This window comes from Culex quinquefasciatus, chromosome 2 (genome assembly GCF_015732765.1).
Source record: "Culex quinquefasciatus strain JHB chromosome 2, VPISU_Cqui_1.0_pri_paternal, whole genome shotgun sequence".
In the NCBI taxonomy this organism is placed as follows: domain Eukaryota; kingdom Metazoa; phylum Arthropoda; class Insecta; order Diptera; family Culicidae; genus Culex; species Culex quinquefasciatus.
In genome coordinates, this window is record NC_051862.1 from 73,573,531 (window position 1) to 73,597,445 (window position 23,915).

The 23,915-nt window shown below is 38.9% G+C and overlaps 2 protein-coding genes across 3 annotated transcripts; both read right to left on the bottom strand.

Annotated features, from left to right (window-relative positions):
• Positions 1 to 104: 104 nt before the first annotated feature.
• On the bottom strand, positions 105 to 21,523 carry LOC6051517 (protein aubergine). Of its 2 annotated transcripts, none has more exons than XM_038251858.1 (5): positions 21,374 to 21,523; positions 1,842 to 3,159; positions 1,566 to 1,775; positions 560 to 1,501; positions 105 to 497 (listed from the first exon to the last, which is right to left on the bottom strand). In XM_038251858.1, exons 2-5 carry the CDS (start codon positions 3,140 to 3,142, stop codon positions 233 to 235), a joined length of 2,718 nt encoding a protein of 905 aa, XP_038107786.1. In that variant the 5' UTR covers positions 3,143 to 3,159; positions 21,374 to 21,523; the 3' UTR covers positions 105 to 232. The 2 variants fall into 2 exon arrangements, with proteins under 2 accessions (XP_038107786.1, XP_038107785.1); XM_038251857.1 differs by lacking the exon at positions 21,374 to 21,523 and adding an exon at positions 5,309 to 5,577.
• On the bottom strand, positions 8,918 to 22,264 carry LOC6051512 (protein aubergine). The gene is made up of 5 exons (XM_038251859.1): positions 21,928 to 22,264; positions 11,296 to 12,476; positions 11,030 to 11,236; positions 9,556 to 10,491; positions 8,918 to 9,493 (listed from the first exon to the last, which is right to left on the bottom strand). The coding sequence occupies exons 2-5, from the start codon at positions 12,456 to 12,458 to the stop codon at positions 9,229 to 9,231; spliced, it is 2,571 nt and encodes an 856-aa protein (XP_038107787.1). The 5' UTR covers positions 12,459 to 12,476; positions 21,928 to 22,264; the 3' UTR covers positions 8,918 to 9,228.
• Between the last annotated feature and the right edge of the window lie 1,651 nt (positions 22,265 to 23,915).

Below are 23,915 nucleotides of genomic sequence, written 5' to 3' on the forward strand. Positions count from 1 at the left end.
ATCATAAAAGAAAGTCCCCGATCACAACACTACTTTAACCTATCTTTAAATTTGTGAGCCAAAGAACTTTTGTTCTTATTTCGAAGCAACAATAAAACATACAATTTCCACTTAAAAACTCTTTATTCCTAAGATCAACACATATGACACTGTGTTTTTAAACAATACATGCAAAACATATATAAAAAAGATCTTTTGATTCGTCAGGTTGCGATGAGATTCCTTGTTCCTCTTACAAAAAGTACAACTTCTTCTCCAGCCACGTGCTCGGCGGCTGGTGCAGGTACTGCCCAGCCAGGGCTGCCAACTTGTGCGCGTACTGACACACGGCCGGCACCTGCACCGTACCGGACCAGTTGTAGTACATGTGCGTCTGCTTGAACGAGTACTGCTGCAGCTTGTCCACGTCCAAACCAACCCCGTTGTAGAGCACGTTGTACGAGGTGGGCGAGACGGTGCCCTGGCGGACATTCTGGGAAATCAGGTAGAAGTCGTTGCTGTGGGGGAGAGGCGGGGAAAGTTAGGTTAGGTCTATTTGTGATTTTGTGGGGAATCTTACCGTTCAGGAAGTGTGATCACGTCGTCTACGATGGTTCCGGGCACGGGGTTCTGCCTGCGGTTAAAGAGGCGCGTGTTGATGCGCTTGCTCACGACGATGAAGCAGAACTTGGCCTCCAAGCCACAGGCTTTGTAGAGAGATTCAATCTTGTCCCTGATGGCGCCCACTTCGTACTCGTGCACGTACTGCAGATCTCCGTCGCCGACTCCGTCCCGGTACACAACGATCCGGCCGGGGAGATTGTTTTCGAACTGCTTTTGATACGCCCGCAGTGCCTTGACGACGTTCAGGGCCAGTGAGTCGGACAGTTCTGCTCCGTTGGCGTGCTGGTTCACGGTCGAGTAGAAGTTCGGGTGGTAACGGTGCTTACCGTGATACATGGCCGCTACCAACGCGCCGTACGTCTTGTTCCGGTCTTTGGTGTCACGACAGACGTCGAAGCCGAGGCACATCACCGACAACAGCGGACTCTTGACAATCCACGGGATTCCACCGAGTTTACAGTTGAGCTGGATCGCCACCTTGGTCGCGACGGACATCAGCGTGCGTGGGTTACCACCTTTCGGAGTGATTGTCTTGCACTTGATTACCTGCGTCGGTACGGCTCGATCAACACAGCACTTCTTCTTGATGGCCGCGTACCGGTCCACTTTGTCATTTGTTACAATGCACATGATCAGCTGGGGGTCCCTCTGAACCAGCTGGTTCAACGTCTCCATATAGACCACCGGGGAATCGTTATGAATCGGAACGAATTGAGGCTCCTCAACCAGGAAATGCATCTGCCGCGATGCCTGGTATAGACAGCTCAAGAAGTCGTTCACATTCTTCTGATTGTTGCCGGGAATTACGATGGCCCAGTTGGTCAGCGATACCGTCAGAAACATCGGATTGTTCCGGAATGCCATCTGCCACTCGGCCGTGTCCCCGGCTGACATTTTACTGTAAATAGTTCAAAAATTAGTCTCGCAATTCCAATAACCCACACAAACAGCGCAATACTCACTATTGCTCACTCTCGGGATGGAAGAAGATCGTTTCCGGAGGGAGGACGCGTCCCTGCACCTCCACCAGCCGTCGATCCAGTTCGGTCTTCCAGAAGCGGAAGATGTCGGCGCTGTCCTTGCAGTACTGCAGCCTCTGGTTGAAAGCCTCCAGGCGGGCGATTCGACGGTCCGGGGCGAGGCGCGTGTGCTCCGCAAGGCCGCGCATTAATCTGGGGAAGGGACGGAAATCATTATCAGTACAATGTTTCGTGGATAGTACGCGATTAGTAACTTACTGAAAATCACGCCTCATCTCGTCCGACAGCCCAGTGATTCGCGACAGCTCCGGAACCAGTATGATCAACTCCGGCATACCCGCCCGGATATCCCGCGCCTTCGAGCGCGAAATCAACATCGGTTGGCCCTTGTCCTTGATCGTAACGTTGTACCGATCGCGGAAATACTGCAAAAACGTAATCGGGCCATTTTTCGTCTCGAACGTGCTCTGCGGTGACATGCTGAAGTCAACATCGTTCACGACGTACGTTTTGTTGCTCCCGTACGTGGTCATTACGATCGACCCGATGATCTCGCGCTTGTAGTTATCCTGGAAGTTGCCCCGCTGGTGCATGCACTTCTCAAACAGGTCGAAGCACGTGTCCGTACGCATTACCTTGTGGGTCAGTTCGGCACACATCAGGACATCCGTCTCGTGCTGTCGGATGCTGGTAATGTAGCCCGGGTAGAGATCAATTTTGTACTGTGCCAGGTTGACCTTCGCGTCCGGATCGAAAAAGTTGCGCCCGATTAGCTGCAGCTTGAGTCCTCCCATGGCCTTGCGGTTCATCAGGTTGTACACCTGAAAGGCGGCCTCGTTCGTCCCTTCGACCACTCCAACTCTACGCAGCTTCACCGTGTAGTCGTCATTGGTCGCGTTGTACTTTGTGTTATACTGAATCTCTTCATCGCACAACTTGTTCCGCGTGAACAGCTGTGTTCCGTCAAACAAATAGCCCCCAATTTGAGGCTTCAGCGTGAACATGATCGAATTCTGGGCCTTCCTCGTTTCCACCGGCGGCGTAAAATCAACCCGGTACAAATACAACCGCTCATCCCCTTGCCGTATCACCTTGAAATAGTTCGTCTGTAGTATAACCGGCGTCCCCAACTTCCCCTGCTTGCTCTGCGCGTCCCCAGGCTTCCGCGTAATCACAATCTCCGGCAGGTACCGATTCCCGCGCATCCCACCCCGTCCACCCGCCGCACCACCTCCCCGCTGGAACGCCCTCTCCGAAGATCTGTGCACACTCGGAGACGACTGCCTCACCAGCGCGGAAACCTCCTCAACCGGACCAGCTTCACCCCCGCCGTAAGGCGACTGTGGTCCCGGTGACCGACCGGCACCATAGTTCTGAAACTGTTGCTGGCGGTGCTGGAAGCTGCCAATCTGGCCGCGGTGCTGTTCCGAGCCCGGCCATCCTCCGCCACCTCCACTGGGCCGTCCGTTACCGTTGCGTCCGCCACGTGACGCCCCTACGAAGCCACGTGCTCGAATTCGACCGCCACTGAACTCTGGCTGCTGCTGATCGTCGGACATTCTGGGGTAGGGGCGAACTGAAGGAAGTTTATGTTTTAAGTTAAGATGATCACAGAGAAGATCCTTACAAAATGAATAATTTAAACTGAAAGTACGGAAAATAGTGCAATGCTCTCACTGATGATGCTCCTTAACTTCAACTGAAGAATTTCAAGACCCAGTGCCTCTTTTTGTACCCTAAACGAGCCCAGGTAAGTTGTTTACGAAACTCATTTTCGTAGAACGCCCATTTTTTTATCAAGCGCTAATGCAATCAACAGGCCCCTAATTATTACTGCCTTTTCTTTAGATGTTTTCTACCTCTTCACCAAATTTCCCAGTTCCGGGAAATTCCATTCAATAAATCTGAGCATGAGAAGTTCAACTCAAAAAAAAATAAACATAAAACAGGATTGTTTTTTTTACAGCGATTCAAATACCATTTTGTTAACCAAGTAGTTAACTATTATTGTATTGTTCATAAGGTTGTTCATCAGCAGGACTCCTAATGTTTCAAACCTGCTAATGTACAAACTGGAATAGTTTGTGTTTTAATTATTCGTAAATTGAGTTTACTATGACTTTTGCGTCCTTCTCAAAATATTAAACCTATCAATCAAATTATAAAAAAAATCCATGATGATCAGAAAATTGAATGAAAATTCCAATTTTGAATACTGAATCTCTCTACTGGTTTCTTATACATTCGACTCTCTGGCTGTCGATCTTCTCGATTTTAATATTGCTCCATCTGTCATCTAATTTTTAGTCCCTTCAAAAGCATATCGACACAGATAGAGTCGTCTGTTTATGAAGAATTTAATAAAAGACAAACGTTTATCAAAAAAATATATTCAAATTCGTTTTCCGGAATTGCAAAACACGTTTATGCAACCCCGGGCAGACGGTAATAACCAAATTCATGCCATTTCAATAACAAATACTATTAAAATTACAGAAAGTGTCATGGAATCTTCTTGGAAAATCCATTTTTGCATAAGGGTTAAATATCAGTTTATGTTATCATAACATAATTGGTCTCACTACAAATGTTAATAAATGGCAAGAAGAGTGCTAGGCGTCATGTAACCTAAGGCACTCTCCAGGATCCCTTCGAAAGATTGGCTGCGCTAGGGTCTGATTAGATTAGATTAAATAACAGAAATTGTTATTGGTCTGATGTTGGTTGAAAGCCACAACAACTTTGGAATAGCATTTTTTGTTATGGAAGAATACCTCCTGTTATTGGGATGATCGGATTAGTTGTTAAAATGACAAAAAATGATAACAAAGATTTGATCGAAGAATAACTAAAAATGTTATTAGTCTGTTATTACAATAACAATTCAAAAACAAAAAAATCATTACGACGAATACCAAATCTTGTTATAAATAACGTAAAATGTTATTGGCCTAGTATTTTCAAATATCAAAAAATGTTATTCCCAAGTTATTTCCGTCTGCTCGGGACTCGATACACTAATTTTTTACTTATTAAACCATATTTTTAAAAGTCCAGATATAAACAATGATCCGAATATGTGGGAACATCGACAAACTCAGAAAACGTTTGTGGTAATTTGTCAATTGGATGCAAAATGCAGCTTTTCTCTTGACTCTTTTATTTAGCCCTTTCCTGCCCAAAATGTTTCGAAGATAATTTAATTTTTCCCGTGTTCAGGAGGTTATTTTGAGCAACTTTAGTTCTACGAAAAACTTTACTTCTCTTGTTTTATGTTTTTCTTGTTTCATTTTCAGCATTTATTTTTGCATTTATTTATTTTGACAAGGGATCATTCATAAACCACGTGGACACTTTTTTTAAAGCGCAGACCCCCCCTCCTCACCTCGTGGACAATTAAAAAAACTTTTTTGCTTGGAGCGAGGACAATCGCAACCCCCCACCCCTTGCTAAAATGTCTACGTGATTTATGGATGGCCATCAACTGCTTCCAAAATGCTTGTCTTGTAGTTTGTTTCCATTCAAAAATCATAGACTGATTTGCAAATGTTCAAGTGATTTTCGAATTTCGCGGCATTTTACGGTATTGATTAAATTTCATGACCAAGGGAAAATTTCACAGACTACGCGGCTTCCGTGAAATCGTGAAAAAATCACTAGCCCCAAATAACTTTAATCGTATTTTTACTAGTGTTAGAAATATCTCGTTCTACAAGTTTACGCACCTGGTTTTCCAGTGTAGTCCATTGCTTTTAAATCTTATTGCAAATTAAAATTCTGGATATTTTTTAAACACGATACTACAAACGGACAAAACCAGTTAAAAATCAGGACGATTGACAACGCGCACGTTCAGAGCAAATAATGGCAACCCGCAAGGTCACTGGAATGCAGCAACACAATGCAAAATCCAAGATCTTTGTGAGATACTTTAGTCGACAAAAGCTTTGAAGAGTTCCTCCCCGCGATGATTTTCAGTATCAACTAGAGGTGGGCAAAACCGTTCTTTTTAAGGAGCCGTTCATTTTCGTTCGCTCTTTAAAAAGAACCGCTCTTTTGAACGGTTCTTTCGCTCTTTTTCAAAATTGCATTGCAATCATTCTTTTTCAAAATATAAAAGTATTGATGAACCGTTTTTTTAAGCCAAAAAAATTTTTTTTTTGCATTACTGTGCAAACGGAATTTCACAAAAATTCAAAATATTTTTGATCGATCCCAAAATGCTTTTTAATTTTTTCAGTTGATAAGATTTCTATTTCCATTAAAATTTGGAAGTGTTTTGAAAAAAATATTGTTTTGCCCTCTGATGTTTTGGATCGATTTTGAAGGGGAGGGGTGACATAAACTTTGAAAAATGTTTGTAATGGCCATATCTGATGAATAATATAAATAAATCTGAAAACGAGAAGATGCTCTTGAAAACCATAGGTTTTGGTGGTCTCTATGTCAAGATTTCTACTCAAAACTAAACATTAGAGTAATTGATTGGCATCCAAACTGAAATCAATGATGCTGGAAAAATTTATATTGATTTTAAAATTGCGTTTATTTCTGAAAGACTAATGCTGATATTTTATTTGGAGAAAATATTATGTGAACTCTTCTCTACATTCTGATTTAATAGATCAGGTCTATAAACGCTAACGTTTAATCGGACAAAAGGATGATTATTTCCGAAATTTCTCAAATATTCAGTAGATTTTTGGTAATATTTGACAAATTATGCTATTTGAAATGCTCAAATTTGTATTCCGGTATTACTTTAATGTACAATCAGTTGTACAATGAAAAGTTTACTTCATTTTGTTTAGAAAATCATTTACTTTTGGGATTAATTTTTATAAGCATTGACATTTTTGAAATTGCAATTTTCAAACAAATTTAATACTACATTTTTTGGAAATTCAATAACCTATATTTATAACATAAATCATTCCATCTTGAGCCGGTTCTTTCATAAGACCAGAATTTGAAAAAGAACCGCGGTTCTTTTTTTGTGAGCCATGGTTCGTTCGCTCTTTTCAGTGAACCGGCTCTTTGAGCGGATCGCTATTTTTTTGCCCACCCCTAGTATCAACTGTGAGCCTAAACCACAATTGGCGCACGAAAGCTGTGAGCACAGAATCTAGTTTTTTAAGACATTCCGTCGAATAACTACATATATAAGAGTGCTATAATATTCCACTAATTTTATTTCATAATATTGACTATCGACAGCTTTGAGTGCTTTAACAAAGATAATTACAGTACTATTTTGTGGCACTAGCAACCAAAGTCTACTGACTAAAAAAGGTAGAATTCTCTTTTTTTTTTAAAAAAAAAAAAAAAAGGTCCTAGCTTAAACATTGTCTTTAAAATTGAATGATCACACTGACGGCAACATAAAGTGGGGAATCAAACATTTTCTAAAATCAACCCATTAATATCAAGAGAATTATGTAAGAAAAAGTCTAGAGTTTTTTTTAAGCTTTTGTATTTTATATGTTTATAGGACCTACTCAAATAAAACTCTAGAAGTGTTTTTCGGAATTGCAAAAAAATGTTGTACTCAACACGATTCAAAACTCGTTTTTTTCGCTCTCGTCATATGCATGCAATTCCACAGTTGGGTCATTTTGCAACTACACTGCTCATGATCGCATAAATGTCCCATATGCATTTTCATCACTTTTGAGTTATTGATGCAGTTTGGTTCAAAATCGTGTGATCTTTCAGAAAAGCCATTGTACTTTGTTCTAGAAATCCGGAAAAATCCAGTTTTTTGGGACAAACTTGCCCTGCGTTAATCTCAGATTGCTGTTTTTGCATATGGGACAATTATGCGAACATGGGCAGTATAGTTGCATAAAATACGATAACAGAAATGAATAAAAATAAAGAAGATAGAGAATGATTTATTTTGAAGCGATTTTACCAATAAGTTACGCATAAATGTTTTTTGTTTTTTTTTTTATTATTATTAAATATTAGAGCAATTCTCTACCAAAACCGGAAATGGATTTTATTTGTATTTTTTGAATAGGCTCAAACTTTGTGGGGGCCTTCCCTATGACCAAATAAACTATTTTGTGTGATTGGTTCATCCATACAAGTCTCCACACAATTTTGACTGCTGTCCATACAGGTATGTAAAAATTCAAACAGCTGTAACTTTTGAGTGAATTTTCTGATCAATTTGGTGCCTTCGGCAAAGTTGTAGGTATTGTTGAGGACTTTTGAGAAAAAAATAGGCATACGGAATTTTTTTTTGCCGATTTTTTAATCAACTTTTTTTCACTAAAACTCAATTTCTCAAAACACGTATTTGATTTTCGAGATTTTTTGATATGTTTTAGGGGACAAAAATCCGCAACATTTGAGCCATAGAGCCATGTTTCTCTGCCGCCGAGTGATTTTTGGAAAAAAATCGAAGTTTCATGCAAAAACAAGTTTGACATTATTTTTTAATGCAAATTGAATTTGCAATCGAAAAGTATTTTACAGATTTTTTGATGGAGGGCTCCGTTTTCTAGATATAGCCACCGCAAGTTTAATTTTAGCGAAATATTTGCAGTTTTTTCAATTTTTAAAAATAGTAACCATGAGTAACCATTTCTAAAAATATTTTTTTTGAAAAGTTCAGAAAATTTGCTATAAAATTGTCTAAAAGACATTGAAGATTGGACCTCGGGTTGCTGAGATAGAGCCGCTTTAAGAAAAAGAAACACGAAAATTGAACTTTTCTTAATCTCACCAAAACAACCCACAATTTTCTAATGACTTTATCAAAAAATCTGTAAAATACTTTTCGATTGCAAATCCAATTTTGCATTAAAAAATAATGTCAAACTTGTTTTTGCATAAAACTTCGATTTTTCCAAAAATCACTATTTTTTCAAAAATTCATAACTCGGCGGCAGATTTTTTGACCATGTTTCTCAATGGCTCAAAAGTTGCGGATTTTTGTCCCCTAAAACATATCAAAAAATCTCGAAAATAAAAAAATACCTATTTTGGGGAAATTGAGTTTTAGTTAAAAAAAAAGTTGATTAAAAAATCTGCATTTTTTTTTTCCGTGTACCTATTTTTTCCTCAAAAGTCCTCAACAATACCTACAACTTTGCCGAAGACACCAAATTGATCAGAAAAATTCACTCGAAAGTTACAGCTGTTTGAATATTTACATACCATTTTTGTATGGACAGCAGCCAAAATTGTATGCAGACTTGTATGGGTGAACCAATGAAGCAAAATAGCTTATTTGGCCCCCACAAATTTTAAGTCAAATAAAAAAATACAAAAAATAAAAATGGTCGAAATCGGCCGATTTCGTAGAGAGTTGCTCATTAGTTTTGTTTAGTAAAAATCTGAATTAAAGTTGCTGAATTACGAAATTCCACGAATAAAAAAAAAGAGGACACTATCAGAGAACCTCTTAGTTCGATTAAGCCTTGGTGCTACGTCAAAGCGGATTCTCTTCAGCATGGAACGATATCCATTCTGTAAATAAAATGGAAGTTTGAACAATATTATGAATAATACAATCAAACCCTCGATTCTATTTCCATAACGGATCAATCCACACCCCTTGACAAAACGAGTACTATAACGTTTCTTATAATACTCCCCTTGTAAGGCCCAAGGAAAACCGTCTTTGCTGCACCAATCACAAGTAGTACAGCTTCTTCTCGAGCATATTGTGCGGCGCTTGGTGCAGATACTGCCCGGCCAGAAAGGCCAGCTTGTGGGCGTACTGGCACACGGCCGGAACCCCCACCGAACCGGACCAGTTGTAGTACAGGTGAGTCTGCTTGAAGGTGTACAGCTGCAGCTGGTCCGCGTTCAGGCCGGACTCGTCACGCAAGATGTTGTACGATGTGGGGGAGACGGTGCCCTGGCGGACGCTCTGCGACACCAGGAAGAAGTCGTTCCTGAAAGAGTTTGAAGATTAGTTGGAGAGTTTGAGTTTGATGAATTTTTTCGCTGGGGCTACCTTTCCGGCAGGGTAATGATATCGTCCACGATGGTTCCGGGGATGGGATTTTGCTTCTGGTGGAACAGTCGAGTGTGGATGCGCTTGCTCACGACGAAGAATGTCAACTTGGATGCGGCCTGGTCTTTGTACGCCATGTTCAGTTTCTCCTTGATGGCCCCGACTTCGTGCTCGTACACGTACTTCAGTTGACCCTCGCCAACTCCGTCCCGGTAGATGATGATCCGCTGGGGCAGCGCTCCGCCAAAGTCATTACTGTACGAGTGCAGAGCCTTGATGACGTTCTGAGCCATAAAGTTTGAAAGCTCCTCACCGCTGGAGTGGTGATTCACGGTCGAGAAGAACTTGGGATGTTTCTGACCTGCTCCGTACATCGAGGCCACCATCGCACCGTAAGACTTTGACTTGTCGCGAGTGTCATGACAAACATCGAACCCAATGACCATGACCGACGTCAGCGGGTTTCTCAACACCCACGGAATGCCGCCTAGCTTGCAGTTCATCTGGATCGCGACCTTCGTGGCCACCGACATCAACGTTCGCACGTTGCCACCCTTCGGGGTAATCGTCCGTGCCTTGATGACCTGCGTCGGAATCGCTCGCTCAACGCATGTCTTCTTCTTGATCGCCGCGTAACGATCGGCCTTATCGTTACTGACCACGCAGAAGATCATCTGCGGATCTTGCTGAACCAAGCGATTCAAACAATCGACATACACCGCCGGGGAATCGTTCTGGATGACCTCAAACTGAGGTTTACTAATTTCGAACCGCATTCCCCTGGCGACATCGTGAATACAGTTCATGAACGAACCAACCAGGTTCTGATCCCCAGCGGAAACCACCACGAACCAGTTCCTTAGCGGTACGGACATGTACATCGGATTGTTGCGGAACGCCATCTGCCAGTCGGCTTGCGGGCCGGCCAGTACTTTGCTAAAAGTGAACGATTGTTAGCTAACTGTAATGCATTGCAATTCACTGGAGCGATTCTCTGGATTTGTTTTTTTTTATTGATATGGATGAAACTTTTGCGTTCGTTCCTCGTGGTCAATAGTCACTTGACTATCACAAATTCCGTTCAATTGGCCCTTGACTGCGGTCAAATGATTGCTGTCACCACGCTTACCTCCACAAGCTAGAATAGGTAAAGACAGAAAGAGAAAGCATGCGCCGTCGTGTCGCCCGGATGTTATGATGTCGCCAGTCTTTCGTGTGTATCCACCGATTGAGTCAACTATGATGCGATAGCTGACTTCCAAGCTCTGCCAAAATCAACAATTTCTATCAGTGACCGATCCCTTTTCAAGCCCTGCTGGGAGCATCGCAAAGCGCTAGGAATAGATCATATAAAGATACAGGAGTATCGAAAGGAAGCGAACGTGCCAACAAAATTTCATCCAAATACCAACAATCTAAGAACCCCCCCCAAAACCCAGAGAATCGCTCATCCCAGTCGGTGTTAGCTTCTTACTTGGTCTCATTTGCGTTGAACAGAATCTCCTCCTCGGCCAACACCCGTCCCGGAACCTCAACCAGCCTGCGATCCAACTCAGTCTGCCAAAACCGGAACACGTCGGCACTTTCCTCGCAACTTTGCAGCCGCTGGTTGAACGTTTCCAGCCGCTGAATGCGCTTGTCCGGCGTGAGACGGGTGTAATCCGCCAGGGTTCGCATTAAACTAAAAACATACACTGTTAAGCAGGGTTTCAGGTTCTGTACAAGGTGGGGGTGGCTTACTTGAAATTTCTACGCATTTCATCGGTGATTCCGGTTGCCCGAACCAGTTCAGGAATCAGGTAGATAAGTTCTGGTTTTCCAGCACGAACATCGCGTAGTTTCGCACGGGATACCAACATGGGTTGACGGGGGTCACGAATGATTATGTTGTAACGTTCTTTGTAGTATTGCAAAAAGGTGATCTTTCCGTTGCTGGTCTCGAACGAGCTTTCCGGAGTGGTGTTGAACTCGACGTCGTTGATGGTGTAGGTGTTGTTTTTGCCGTAGGTGGCCATCACGACCGTTCCCAGCACCATGCGCTTGTAGTTGTCCCTCCAGTTGGCGCCCTGGTTCAGGCAGGTCTTGAACATCATGTAGCACGTGTCCGTACGCATAACACGATGGGTAAGTTCTGCACACATCAGCACATCCTGTTCGTGCTGTCGGATGCTGGTCACATATCCCGGGTACAAATCGATTCCGTACTGCTGAATGGATATCTTGGCCTGACCGTCAAAATAGTTCCTCCCAATCAACGTCAACTTCAGCCCGTTCATCGCTCTACGATTGATCAAGTTAAAGATCATGAACGCCATCTCCGTCGTTCCGTCAATGGTGCCAACCTTACGCAACTTTATAATGTAACTCTGACCCGAAATAGGGTCCTTCGTTGGATACTCAACCTCGTCGCTGCGAAGTCTGTGTCTCGTAAAAAGCTGCGTTCCATCAAACAAATACCCCCCAATAACCGGCTTCAAGTTGAACACAAGCGCACTCATCAACCTCGAACTCTCCACCACCGGGTTAAAATCCACCCGGTACTGAAAGATACTCTCGTTGTCCTTCCGTCCAACTCTGAAGTAGTTCGTCTGCAGCAGGATCTGCTTGCCCTTCGTGCCATGCTTGGAGACAGTACTGTTTACCGGTCTCGTACGGAGGACATCCGGAACGAAACGGTTCCCACGCATAGCTCCACGACCTCCGGCAGCGCCTGCCTCCGCTGGATCGCCGCCACCCCTCTGCTGCTGGGGACGACTCGTCGAAGGTTCCTGCCGATGCTGCTGTACCGGAGCATGCTCAGCTTGGTAGTGACCTTGCCCTTGACCCTGACCACCGCGACCCGCTCCGGCGAAGCCCCGGGCGCGACCGCGGCCGCGATTTCCTCGTTGCTGTCGATCAGCCATGGTGATGCGTTACGTTAACTGAAATCATGAGTTGGCTCTGAGGGTCTACCCACATGTGAATTCTTAGTTAGTTCTGTGAATAGAGTTTGCTCGTACGACTTACCTTGCCAATTGGTTTATTCTATGTTTTGCACAAATTCTATGATTGACTGAGACAGATTTTAAGAAAACTTGCTAATCCATTTACGTGACGCCAGTGACTTGATTTTTTCTTCAAGGATATAAATAAATTTGCTTAACTATAAATATTTTGACAAAATTCCTTCTACAAGTTGTTGAAGACACGTCTATTTTTTGAAGTTTATGTCCCTCGACTCTGACCAAAGTCGTAAGGGGGGGGGGGGTCGTAAGGGGGGGGTTTAAAATGCATTATCCACCTGTCCAGTAGGGTGACAAGAAAAATTGAAAATTTCGGAAAATCGCAAGAGATACCCCCTGGATTGATTCGTTAGGCAAAAACATGTAACTGTGCAAATTTTGAGCGAAATCGGTTAAGGCTAAGGGGTCGCTTTTCATCGTTGAAGGTTATATGGGGAAAATCGCAAAAATGTATGGGGAAAAACATCGCTTCAGGATTTTTGCAGCAGGTGGCGCAGGTCTCGCCCAAAGAGAGAGTATTCTTGTAGGAAATTTAATTACCTACAACTTTGTAGAAGGGTGCAAGACGATCCGAGTTGATCCTGATGAGTTATTAGCAATGCGATGAAAGGAAATCGGCTTATATACTTGAAAGTATACAAGGGGTATATATGAAGTATATAAGAAAATATTTTTTTCTAGAAAAATCACCAAAAATCAGGATCAACTCGGATCGTTTTGCACCCTTCGACAAAGTTGTAGGGAATTAAATTTCCTACAAGAATCTCACACTTGGACAATTTTGGGCGAGACCTGCGCCACCTAGCAGAAAATTACTGAAACGATGTTTTTCCCCATACATTTTCGTGATTTTCTCCTTATGAACCTCAACGATGAAAAGCGACCCCTAAGCCTTAACCGATTTGGCTCAAAAATTGGCACAGATACTTATTTTTGCATTTGGAATCCAGTCAGAGGGTATCTCTGATGTCGATTTTTTTATTGTCACCCTACTGTCCAGTTGTTTTGCCATCATAAGTTTCCAAAATATCTAAGTATTGACGAAAATTTTATTTTTTGCCTTTATGTCCCTTTCCAAAAAAAAATCAGACAGATAAACTGAAAACAATCTAAAGAGTATTTTTCTGCATTGATAATTATCAATGCACAGTGGTCCAGATCGCAAAATTAGGTGGAAAATTGATTTTCCGTAAAAAGATGAAGTTTTGGAGCTTTGGTGTCTTCAGAAGAGTTGTTGCATATGGGGTTCACTATTAGGGTGATTTTGAAAATCTAATTTTTCAGGAATATTTTTGGGATTTTTTTTTGTCTTGTAGAAAGTTGTTGGGCCAAATCCAAGCCAATCCAAGCAACTTTGTCGAAGACACCAAAATTTTATCTCGTAATCTACGCCTTCTACGACCAAATTTATAGAAAGCATCTGAGCAAACCTTCAAAAATCAGTTTTTTGAACGTGGCAATTCAGGGTTAAGTTTTAGAGAAAAGTGGTATTCGGGACACTTTTAGAGCTCTAAAAAATAAACATTTTTATTTCTTGACATGTCAATTTGGACTTATGGGTCAAAAGTTACAGTGATTTTAAAGTGAAAAAGATGCAAATTTAAAACTAAAATATCTCGAAAAGGCGCAAGCCAAATTTTAAGCACCAGGTTGCATTTAAAGAGGAGATCCAGCACTACAAACGCTGAAAACATCTCAGGGGTGTTTTTCTTTAAACTCGAGATATTGCCATTTGAAAAAGTCACCCTAACGAATTTCGAAAATTGTCCAAATATATGTTTTTCCATGAAATTTTGGCCACTGAATCTGAATCTGTCCTCAGAATAGACCCAAATTGTCGAAAAATTGGGTTTTGATCATATTTTGGGTTTAAATGATAATTTTACATGCAATGCAGAAAATGCAGTTGATTAGACTTCTATTTTCATGGAAATTTTGATTTTTCTTGCCCCCTGATTTTTCAGACCAATTTTGAAGGGGGGGTGGGGGGGGGGCGAAATTAATTTTGAAAAATATTAGCAACGGCCTTACCTATTCTTTGTAATGTTATGAAAGTCGTATTTTTAGTTGACAATAATTATTATTGTCAACTAGATCGTACCATAACATTTTATAAATTATGAGAACATTTGATGAACAATTTAATACAGAGCCATGTTTACGTTTTCACAAATCAGCTTTTCTTTATATTTTTTAATTTGATGAAAATTTATTCCTATGTCAGAAGGAGCTATCCCACTTTTTTTAATTTTAATACTAAAAGTGGAATTTCTAAAGGTTTTCTTTCGATTTCAGCAGACTAAAAAATGCATCCATCATCGAAATGATATCTCTATCATTTTTTTAAGTCGAAGGTTGTCAATCAAAGCTTCAAAGACCATTTTAAAATGCAAAATAAAATTTGGATTTTTTTTCATATTTCTTTTTTGACAAAGTGCACTGGTTTCATGTTATAAGCAATTTAAAAATACTCTCCCTCTGCAATTTTTTTTTTTCTAAAAACAAAGAGAATTTTCTTTAGTTTTTGACTATGTTTATCGGACTGTTGGTTTCTGAGATAAAGCCTCTTAACTTAAAGCTTAAATTTGATGGAAAATCTATCCTTATTTTGTCGCTTATGTAATACTCATGTGATATGGACCAATTGCTCATCTTGTGACACGCCATAAAAATTGTGTTGATAAACTTTAACTTTGAACTGTTCTGATTGAGTCGGTCAAACTATTGATTGAGACTTATTCTAGTTTGTATGGGAATTATGTGCACGCTTGTGGCACGTAACTCATTTTTTACTTTCAAATTCCTTCACAAGATACAGATTTTTAAATATTCACATGCCCATTTTGTATGTCCTCAAAATGTTATGGAGAGTGCCGTGCATGGAATGCGGGGTCCATTGGAATAAAAAATACAAAATTTAAAATCTTGAACCCAATTGCAAAATTCTACAGAATAACTCAGATTTTAAAATAACGATTTCCAATGAAAAAAAACATATTTCTGAAAAAAATACATGAAAATTGTAGTTCATGTTTTTAAAATGTCAACCTGGAAACAAATCTTACCTTAGGGTTGAACAATATTTGACAAATCAATTGAAATTCTATCACCCCGATTTACAGTATTTCAAAAATGTGTTTTTGATCTAGGGATAACCCTGGATCAACCTAACCACAAAATTTCCATGAAATCAAATAAACCAAGATCAATTTGCACAATTTGGGTTCTTTTAGTCAATGAAATCATAATATCACGGCTTCTTCTTGACCCTTAGCAACTTCTAAAATCGTAACAAAACGATTGAAAAAAGCTGGACAGATCGATTCCTGATTGAACTCGAAGACAATAAATAACAAAACGTCCAACGCATCTTCCAAGACCCACTTGGCAGCATGTGTCCTAAAATATAAACCACTTGAAATTTCTCCAGAAATTTTACAAAATCATAAAAACGATCATTTTTAGTTATTTGCCTCTCTCCAGCGATCCTTACATAAGACTTTTACATAATAGCAAAACAAATACTAACATAAAAGGCAAATGCATGGAAAAGAATCCATGGCCGGCAAAATGTGTCCCGTTTCATTCTATAAGTGCCTTATGTTTCAAACGTCGTAAAGCAAACATAAAATAAAAATTGAAGGTCTCAGCACAAAGGGTCCCGGCTAGGCTAGGTGTCCCAACTCAGACGGGACCCAGCAAGTGACTTATGGCTCTGGGCTCTGGCAGAAGTGATGTTTGTGTAGGGTGAAAAAACGATGACGACGGTTTCAAGTTTATTCTTTTCTGCTGGACGTGACAGAAATTATCACTACTTTGTACTTGATGCACGAATCGTGTTCGTTTCGAGTTTGACAAAATGTAAGCTCATTTCTGGAGTTTTTGGTTTTACCTGTTTTCTCAACGATCAATTTTTGATCTTCAAAAATCATTTGAAAGGACTTTGCAAAATATAATGGGTGGCATAACTGAACATTGCTTTGTAAGCCTTTGTGTATTAATTTACTGTGTGTATTAAATAATCCAGGTTGTCTAATGTTTGACGCCGTTAAAGAATGGTACCTTCACAACATGTTGCGGGATTAATCGAAATATGTCGTTCTTTTTCGCCTCCTCGACAATTTCAGAATGTGGAAAACAGACTTTCGAACAAGTTATTAAAAGAATGCATTCTTCAATATTGGCTCGAAAAATAAGGGGGCAAGATTTTTTTCAGAACACTTAAAAGTTTTAAATAAGAGTTGCAACCAATTAAAAAACATTTTTGCAATTCCGTCGTGAAACTACTTACTTTTCCTGTCATTCTTGAACGACGAAATAGCCTACTTTTCTGTACCAAAAATAACAGAATCGAATAGCAACACTTTTCAAAATAAATGCTGAAAAGTTCTACTTTTCAGCACTCAAATGGGATTTGTTCTGAAACCGGGAATTTCCAATGTTGAAAAAATGACCAAATTTTGCTCTGATAATTCAAATTTGGTTAAGAAAAAAATTGCACACAAACCTAGCAATCGATAAGTATTTTATTAAATTTAATTTTGCTTTCGGCATATATCAGCGTTTATTTGTTTATATATTCATATTTATTTATTTATATATTTGGGTTACAAGGGAAAATTATAAATTTAGTTAACTGATCCGCAAAATGCCTAGTGCTTTAGATATTTTCTATGTTACTTAATAATTTTTTCAAAAGACTTGCAGAGCACAAATCTGTACACTTTGCCGATATGACCCCATGGTAGGGTATATGGCCCTATTTTGGACCTACTATGCAAAGCGTCAACATATTTCGCATTGTTCTCAGGAACGGTCTAACTAAATTGGCTCGTTTCAGGATTGTTGTGTGCCTTAATTTATGCTTAACAAAGTGTACTATTGAAATTTGGAAATAATTTAACCATTTCATTGAAATAAGCATTTCAAGTAAAACATTTTTTGGATGCTTTTTGGACTTATTGAATGTATTTTGGAGACATCGCTGAACCTATTTTGGGCCTACACTCTGATTGGTTGAAATTTGGACAACTCGAATTGCGGCGTGCTGCGGCAACACGCACACTTACAGAAACTCGGTTTGATAAACCAAAGGGCCTATCCACGATTATAATTTGGAAAATATTTATTTCAGAAATTAAATAATTATGATAAAACAATGGATTTGAATTTGAAAACGTGTTTTAATTAACGTAATGATTCGAATTCCCGGACGCTTCGAAACCCGGACATCTCATATTGTTTAATCAATTATTTGGATATAAGTTCGCATTATCGCATTGTTTACGCATTATCGCATTGTTTTACTGAAAATGCCTTTAAATTAGGAGATTTTTTTAAATTATGTTTCAAAAACAAATAATATTTAATAAGACTTACTATTCACAAACTTATTTTACCTTTTCCTAGTACAAGATTGTCTGAAGAATCCGAAAATGCATTCCGTTTTATGATTCAAAATTATGTTCATTGAGAAAATCATGACACTTTGAGAAGATTAAAATAATGCTATTTATCAACATTTTATTAATTATAGTTAACTAACTTTTTAAACCTTTAAAAATCTCATGAAAGGTTCTTCATGAGGTACGTTGAGCACTTCTCTACCACGGTCAGTATGATTCCATACCATTCCGTACGTATTTAATTTGTGCTCTTCATTTTGCGGAAAAATCTCAAACCTATCAAAGTCACTCAGATTTACGGTAATCAGATATGTCTCAAATCATAAAATTCATCAAGTTAACATCGCACCACATTTGCAATTTTTTTCGATGATTTTTATTTTTCTAGCTGGTTCAATTGTGTTTCTAACATGATTGACACGGTAATTTTTTTTTCCATATGAATATTTTTCTGATTAGTTTGCAATACGTCGTAACAGCCATCACGATCTCCGACAATTATTTGATTTTTTTTTTCTCTGAATCAAACCAAATTTTGTTTGTTTTCCAGTAAAGAGCATTTAAAAGACGTGCAGATGACAATTCAAAGCATTTTTTATTTATAATTCGTAAATTGATCGAGAACTGATCGAAAAATTGATTTGTTTATAACTAGCGCTTAGGATCTTTTTAAAACTAACTCAAGATTTTTTAAATTTAATTTATACGACTTTTTCAAAAACCACTCGTAAGCAATGTTGACAGCTCCTGTCACGGTGACAGCTGACGATTAAATGAACTAGACCCTTTAGGTTTTTCAATCGTTTCCCCTTCAATTCCAACAGGGTAGCCAGTTTGCATTTTTTGAAGCAACAATTAAAAATATATGCAGCTAAATTGGTGATAATGATGTTTCGACAAAAATAAATCAACATCAGTTTAAATTTTGGGATACTTTGCAATCGTTCCTAACAATCATCTAAATCTCTATCATCAATTTGAAATTTTATCGTTTAAAAAACATAGTTTCGTTGTTTCTGTTAATCATTTGCTTTTTAAAACTTAGATTTCTTTCAAATAATTACAGGAAAGAAATTCAACTCAAAATATTAAATTAAAAATTATCAATTAATTTCAATGAAATATCGAAATAAATTGATAAACTAAACTGGCAACACCTTGTTATACATGTGTTGGTGATAGCCTTGAACCGACGGCAAAGTAGGTCCAAAAACTGATCCAACGCGACTGATTTGAAAAAATATTTTGTCGTGAGCCAAATCTGATAAGCAACGAGGCTGGATTTTTTGGACCTAATCTATGTGCTAGGAAAATGGTAAGAAATACGAATGGCATTGGAAAAAGTGGCTGAAAAAGCGGAAATAATCAAAAATGTTAACATTTTTGCAAGAGGTAAGCTACAAAACGATCCTGCTTACACTTTCTGTTGGTTGGATTCAGTGAATTCGTACTTTAAAAGCCTGAACTACCTCGATTAATAAAAATAGGTCCAAAATAGGTACTAGGTCCAAAATAGGGTCATATACCCTATTAAAAACTGTTAAGTCATTAAAAATATAAAACTGTGTCGTATTTTCAGCTTACAATTTTAACTTTGCAATCATAGTGCTTATGACTTGAACATTTAAAACATACACAATGTAAACCGTGATTTGCTGATTCAAATCTGTATGTTTTTTTTTATTTTTTTTTTTCTTGAAAATTTCTGAAGTATACAAAATGTAAGGATTAAGGAGCTTTTAAGGATAGTATTGATCCGAGTCTTTTCACAAAAATGTGTGTTAATCCAAATTTACACAGGTTTTCACTACCTTTAAATAGCCTTTGGTTCATTTATTGAATAAATATGTTTTGAAAGGAATATGAAAAAACAATTATGGAGTTTTTTTAAAGGACAACTAAATTTTTTTGAAAATTATACTATTAATATCAAACTGAAAGTTCTATAAAGATTTTTAAATAGCAAAAGCTTTGGCCAAATCAAAAAAGCATTTTAATCTAAAAAGTTATTATTGTAACCATTTAAAATCCAGCCTGATAAAAATTCGCGAAGAAGGTCGAAAATCCGTAGGTAAAGAAAAATCCGTATAGTTAGTAGCCTTTTTTATAAGAGACTTACTTATAAAAAAATATGTTTCATTTAAAATCCAAAGCACAACAATGAACAAAAAAACAATTTTAAAGTTTTCTTAAGCATTCAAAAAAATGCTGCCCTTGTTTAGATTGAAGTTTTGATTATCACCAATTAATAGTATTGAGCTAATTCTATGATTTAAGCATGACATGCAAAACAAATATAATAAAACTATGGATTTTTTTTACTGTTTCAAAAATATCCCGGGATTCCAAAAATATTTTTCCCGTTTCCCGGGAAATTCAAAACCCGGGAAAATTGGACGCCCTAACAAAAAGGTTATCAGACCATTCATAAAACATTACTAAGCATGAGTTTTATTGGTATCAGAGTGTGAAGTCATTATTTTGTGAAAAACAAATACTCCTGGAGAGAAAAAAAAGTTTGTTTACATCGTAAGAAAAAAGTGTTCCGAATTTGTGGTTTTCCTTAAAAAAAAATGATAAAAAAATTAAAAGTTTGCAGTTGTTCGATACAGCATTCGTAAGATCGCAAAAAAGCTTTCACATGAAGGTAAAAGCGAATAATTAAGTTCAATTATCGATTTTCTATGATTTTTTGAACATTGGCCGATCTGTAAACTGTTCCGAATATGAGGAATAACTGTACTAAACATCGAATATTTTCCAAAATTCAAAAGATGTTTAAATCAACCCAACCATGCGAAAAATGATTTTAAACGCAGGGGGATACATTCTTTATCAATTTCAATGAAATCAAATGAAATTTTTATTTTTTTTTTTTTTTTGAAAAAATATTATTTTTGCCCCCCTGCTTTTTCGGGCCAATTTTGAAAAAAAAAACTTTAAATAATGTTTGTACCAGCTTTAAACATAATTTGAATATGTGTAAGTGGAATTACAATGTGTATAATGCATTTTACAATACTTCATTATTGAGGTGTTGAAACCATGGCTTGTAATTTTGATGTATTTTTTTTTTATTTCGGATGTCAAATAGCTTTATGAAGCAGGAGTTGGTTTAGAGATATCTGATATCCACAAACAGAAATTGCGTCGTGCTTTATGCTTTACACAAATGTATATGTCCACAGGGTCCACATAATATAAACACTTATCCATCAGTGAGAGCATAACTCATACATATTTTTGCTAACAGAGTGCACTACCAGCTTAAGACCGCCATTTCAATTATGTTTGAGCATTGTCACTTTGACCCCCCAAGGCTTGAGGCAAGTCTTAATTTTTTGCACTGTTCACTGAAATGTTATGTACCTATTTGCACAAACTAAAAAAAAAACCAAATATTCACTGTACCTTAGCGATGCACAGCGCTGCGTTGATATTTTTAAGCTCAAGAACAACCGCACACAAAAATATTGCCAATTTGGCACAAATCACAACAAACTTATCGCGACTCTAGAATTGCCGTCGCACTATACTACTCGCCTCAATGAGACCGACTGAGCCGGTCATAACAAAACATACAACTGCGAAGCAATTTGGTTAAAGAAAACAAACACATCGAAACTTGTGTGTGAAGAGGAACACAAATACTATGTTCCACAATCCACGAAAGTATTTGTGATGCACAAGATGGACACCGATGACGAAAACTTGCGATTAAAAAAATTATGGAAATTTGAAATTTGATGATTTGGCCTCGATTATTTGTTGCGTAATTTAGTTCAATGTAAATTCACATGGCCAAATTCTACATTGTAGCTATTCCATTGCACATCCACAACTGGGTGAATCACTCTTGACTTATCATCACAGTTCAAAACAATTAGCAAGTTTTCCTAGTCTCTGTCGGCTTCAAGTACGAGCAAACACGTATTCTCGAGTAAACTAGCAGTACATTACATTACCTTAGTGTAATTTTACAGTGCTTCCTGTATTGTCACAGAAATGTCTCCGATCACTGCCCTGGAGCACATGCAAAGTCCAAATGACGGGGTTCTTCAAGAGGAACACCATAAAACGTAAGCCTTAAGGGCGACACTTTCTCTGTGTATTGAAGTTTTTAGTAGAAGTCACTAATATTGCGTCCCACGCGCGTGCAATACCATCAGACTAAGTTGCTTATCTCAGCGGGTTTCAACTTCTGCATTTCATCGAGATAGCGAAGAGCTACAACATGAACCAATCCGAAAAACTCAGTTTCCAAACCAAACCAGTCTCTCACTTCATTTCTTCTTTTTTTCATGAATGACGGTATAGCGCAACAGGCTACAAGAGGATTGTAAACAAGCGCTTGATTGTGTTGAATGAAAATATCGTCTGCGATGGTGTGCGTTTGATCGCGTCCATGTGTTTACATCGCAGACACATCATCGAACTTCAAGCCGCGGACCTTGCAGCCAAAATCTACAATGAAGAACAGATTTTGTGAATGGTTCATCAAAAGTCATTCCGTCAATTTTTACACTGGAATTAAAGTGAAACTTTCCGCAGTGTATTTCTTTCTTGAGCAACCATGCGACTCCATCAGGTCATTGATTTTAAATTGAAAGATGCATGGCATACCAAACTAGTTATGTTTGAAAAACGCAACCTTCCCTGTAGGTACTGGAAAGACCTCCCAACAATATCCATGTTCCGTCGCCGGTCCCAGACCCTTTTTTTCTTCGACAGTTTTACGATTTGTTGGCAATTTGATTCAATTCGGTAGAAAGCGCAGACGCCAGGGACGAAGTTGACGACGAGCGAGGATGACTGGAAGCAATTATAGTTTTGATTTAGTCGTCGAAATGGAAACTGAACTGTCGAGTGGGTGCGAGGAACAAAGTGTCCCGTTGTGGATGGGACAAAGCATGTTATTGTATATTCCTCTATGGCCCAGCATAACAGCAACATTCATGAGGTCTATAAGCCATTCAAAAACTTCTATGTGACTTGAATAAATAAACACGACGTTTTTCTTTAAACTGCTTTAAAAAATGTTAGTCGCGGAATACGTATTTCCACGATTACTAAACTAATATGTTTAAGCTTTTACCCAGGGTTGCGAATGAGCGAGCGAGCCAGAATCCGTGCTCGCTCATTCATGAGCATGAGGACTTAACAGGTAGCTCGTGCTCGCTCATGCTCAACGCATGCGCTCGCGCTCAATGAGCGCTCATCAGCAAATCAGGTAGATTTTTAGTATTGTTTATGAATCTGGCACAGGCCAATTGGATTGCCACTTTTGAAGATAATTTCATCGCGAAAAAGGGACATGAACTAATCAAAGTTGCATTGGTAATTTAATTTTGGTTAACCGCGGTAAATTCATCAAATTATTCGTTGGCGTCGAACTGTCAAAAATTGATCGCGGTGGATTGCGGGGGATACTTTTCTACCTCAGTTTTTTGTGTGATCAATGTGGTAATGGTAAATTTATGAAACTTTAATGTTGTGAGGCTATATATATTTTTTTCAGAGTTTGATAATTTAGAAAACTAGTTTTGATTAATTTCCCGATAAATGAAAAATGGCTGACACGCAAGTAAAGTGTCTTAATTTGCTAAGAATCTCAGACACTCTTTTTAGCTTATTTCACTTTCAAATTTAGAGTAAACTGTCAAGGAACGGAATTTTTAGATCTTAAATAAGCTGTAAATAGGATGGTAATCGCCTTCCATCGGATGAGGAAGTAAAATGTCGGTCCCGGCCTTGGTTGTTAGGCCGTTAAGTCATTCCAGATGTAGGAGTCGTCTCCATGCCATAAGTACAAACAACACACCAAACCAAGCCTACTCCGGTGGAATCGCTGGCGGCGGTTAGACTCGCAATCCAAAGGTCGTCAGTTCAAACACTGGGGTGGAAGGTTCCTTGGAGTAGAAAGAGGTTTGGGTGCTCTCCCCATTCAAGCCTT

Excerpts from the sequence above, each read along its gene's own strand:
- LOC6051517 (XM_038251857.1), bottom strand. The coding sequence starts at position 5,330 with ATGGACTACACTGGAAAACCAG. Across the intron at positions 1,776-1,841 it reads GAGATGAGGCGTGATTTTCA|ATTAATGCGCGGCCTTGCGG; the intron begins GTAAGTTACTAA and ends TCCCTTCCCCAG. Across the intron at positions 498-559 it reads GTGATCACACTTCCTGAACG|CAACGACTTCTACCTGATTT; the intron begins GTAAGATTCCCC and ends TCTCCCCCACAG.
- LOC6051512 (XM_038251859.1), bottom strand. The coding sequence starts at position 12,458 with ATGGCTGATCGACAGCAACGAGGAAATCGCGGCCGCGGTCGCGCCCGG. Across the intron at positions 11,237-11,295 it reads GAAATGCGTAGAAATTTCAA|TTTAATGCGAACCCTGGCGG; the intron begins GTAAGCCACCCC and ends GTATGTTTTTAG. Across the intron at positions 9,494-9,555 it reads ATCATTACCCTGCCGGAAAG|GAACGACTTCTTCCTGGTGT; the intron begins GTAGCCCCAGCG and ends AAACTCTTTCAG.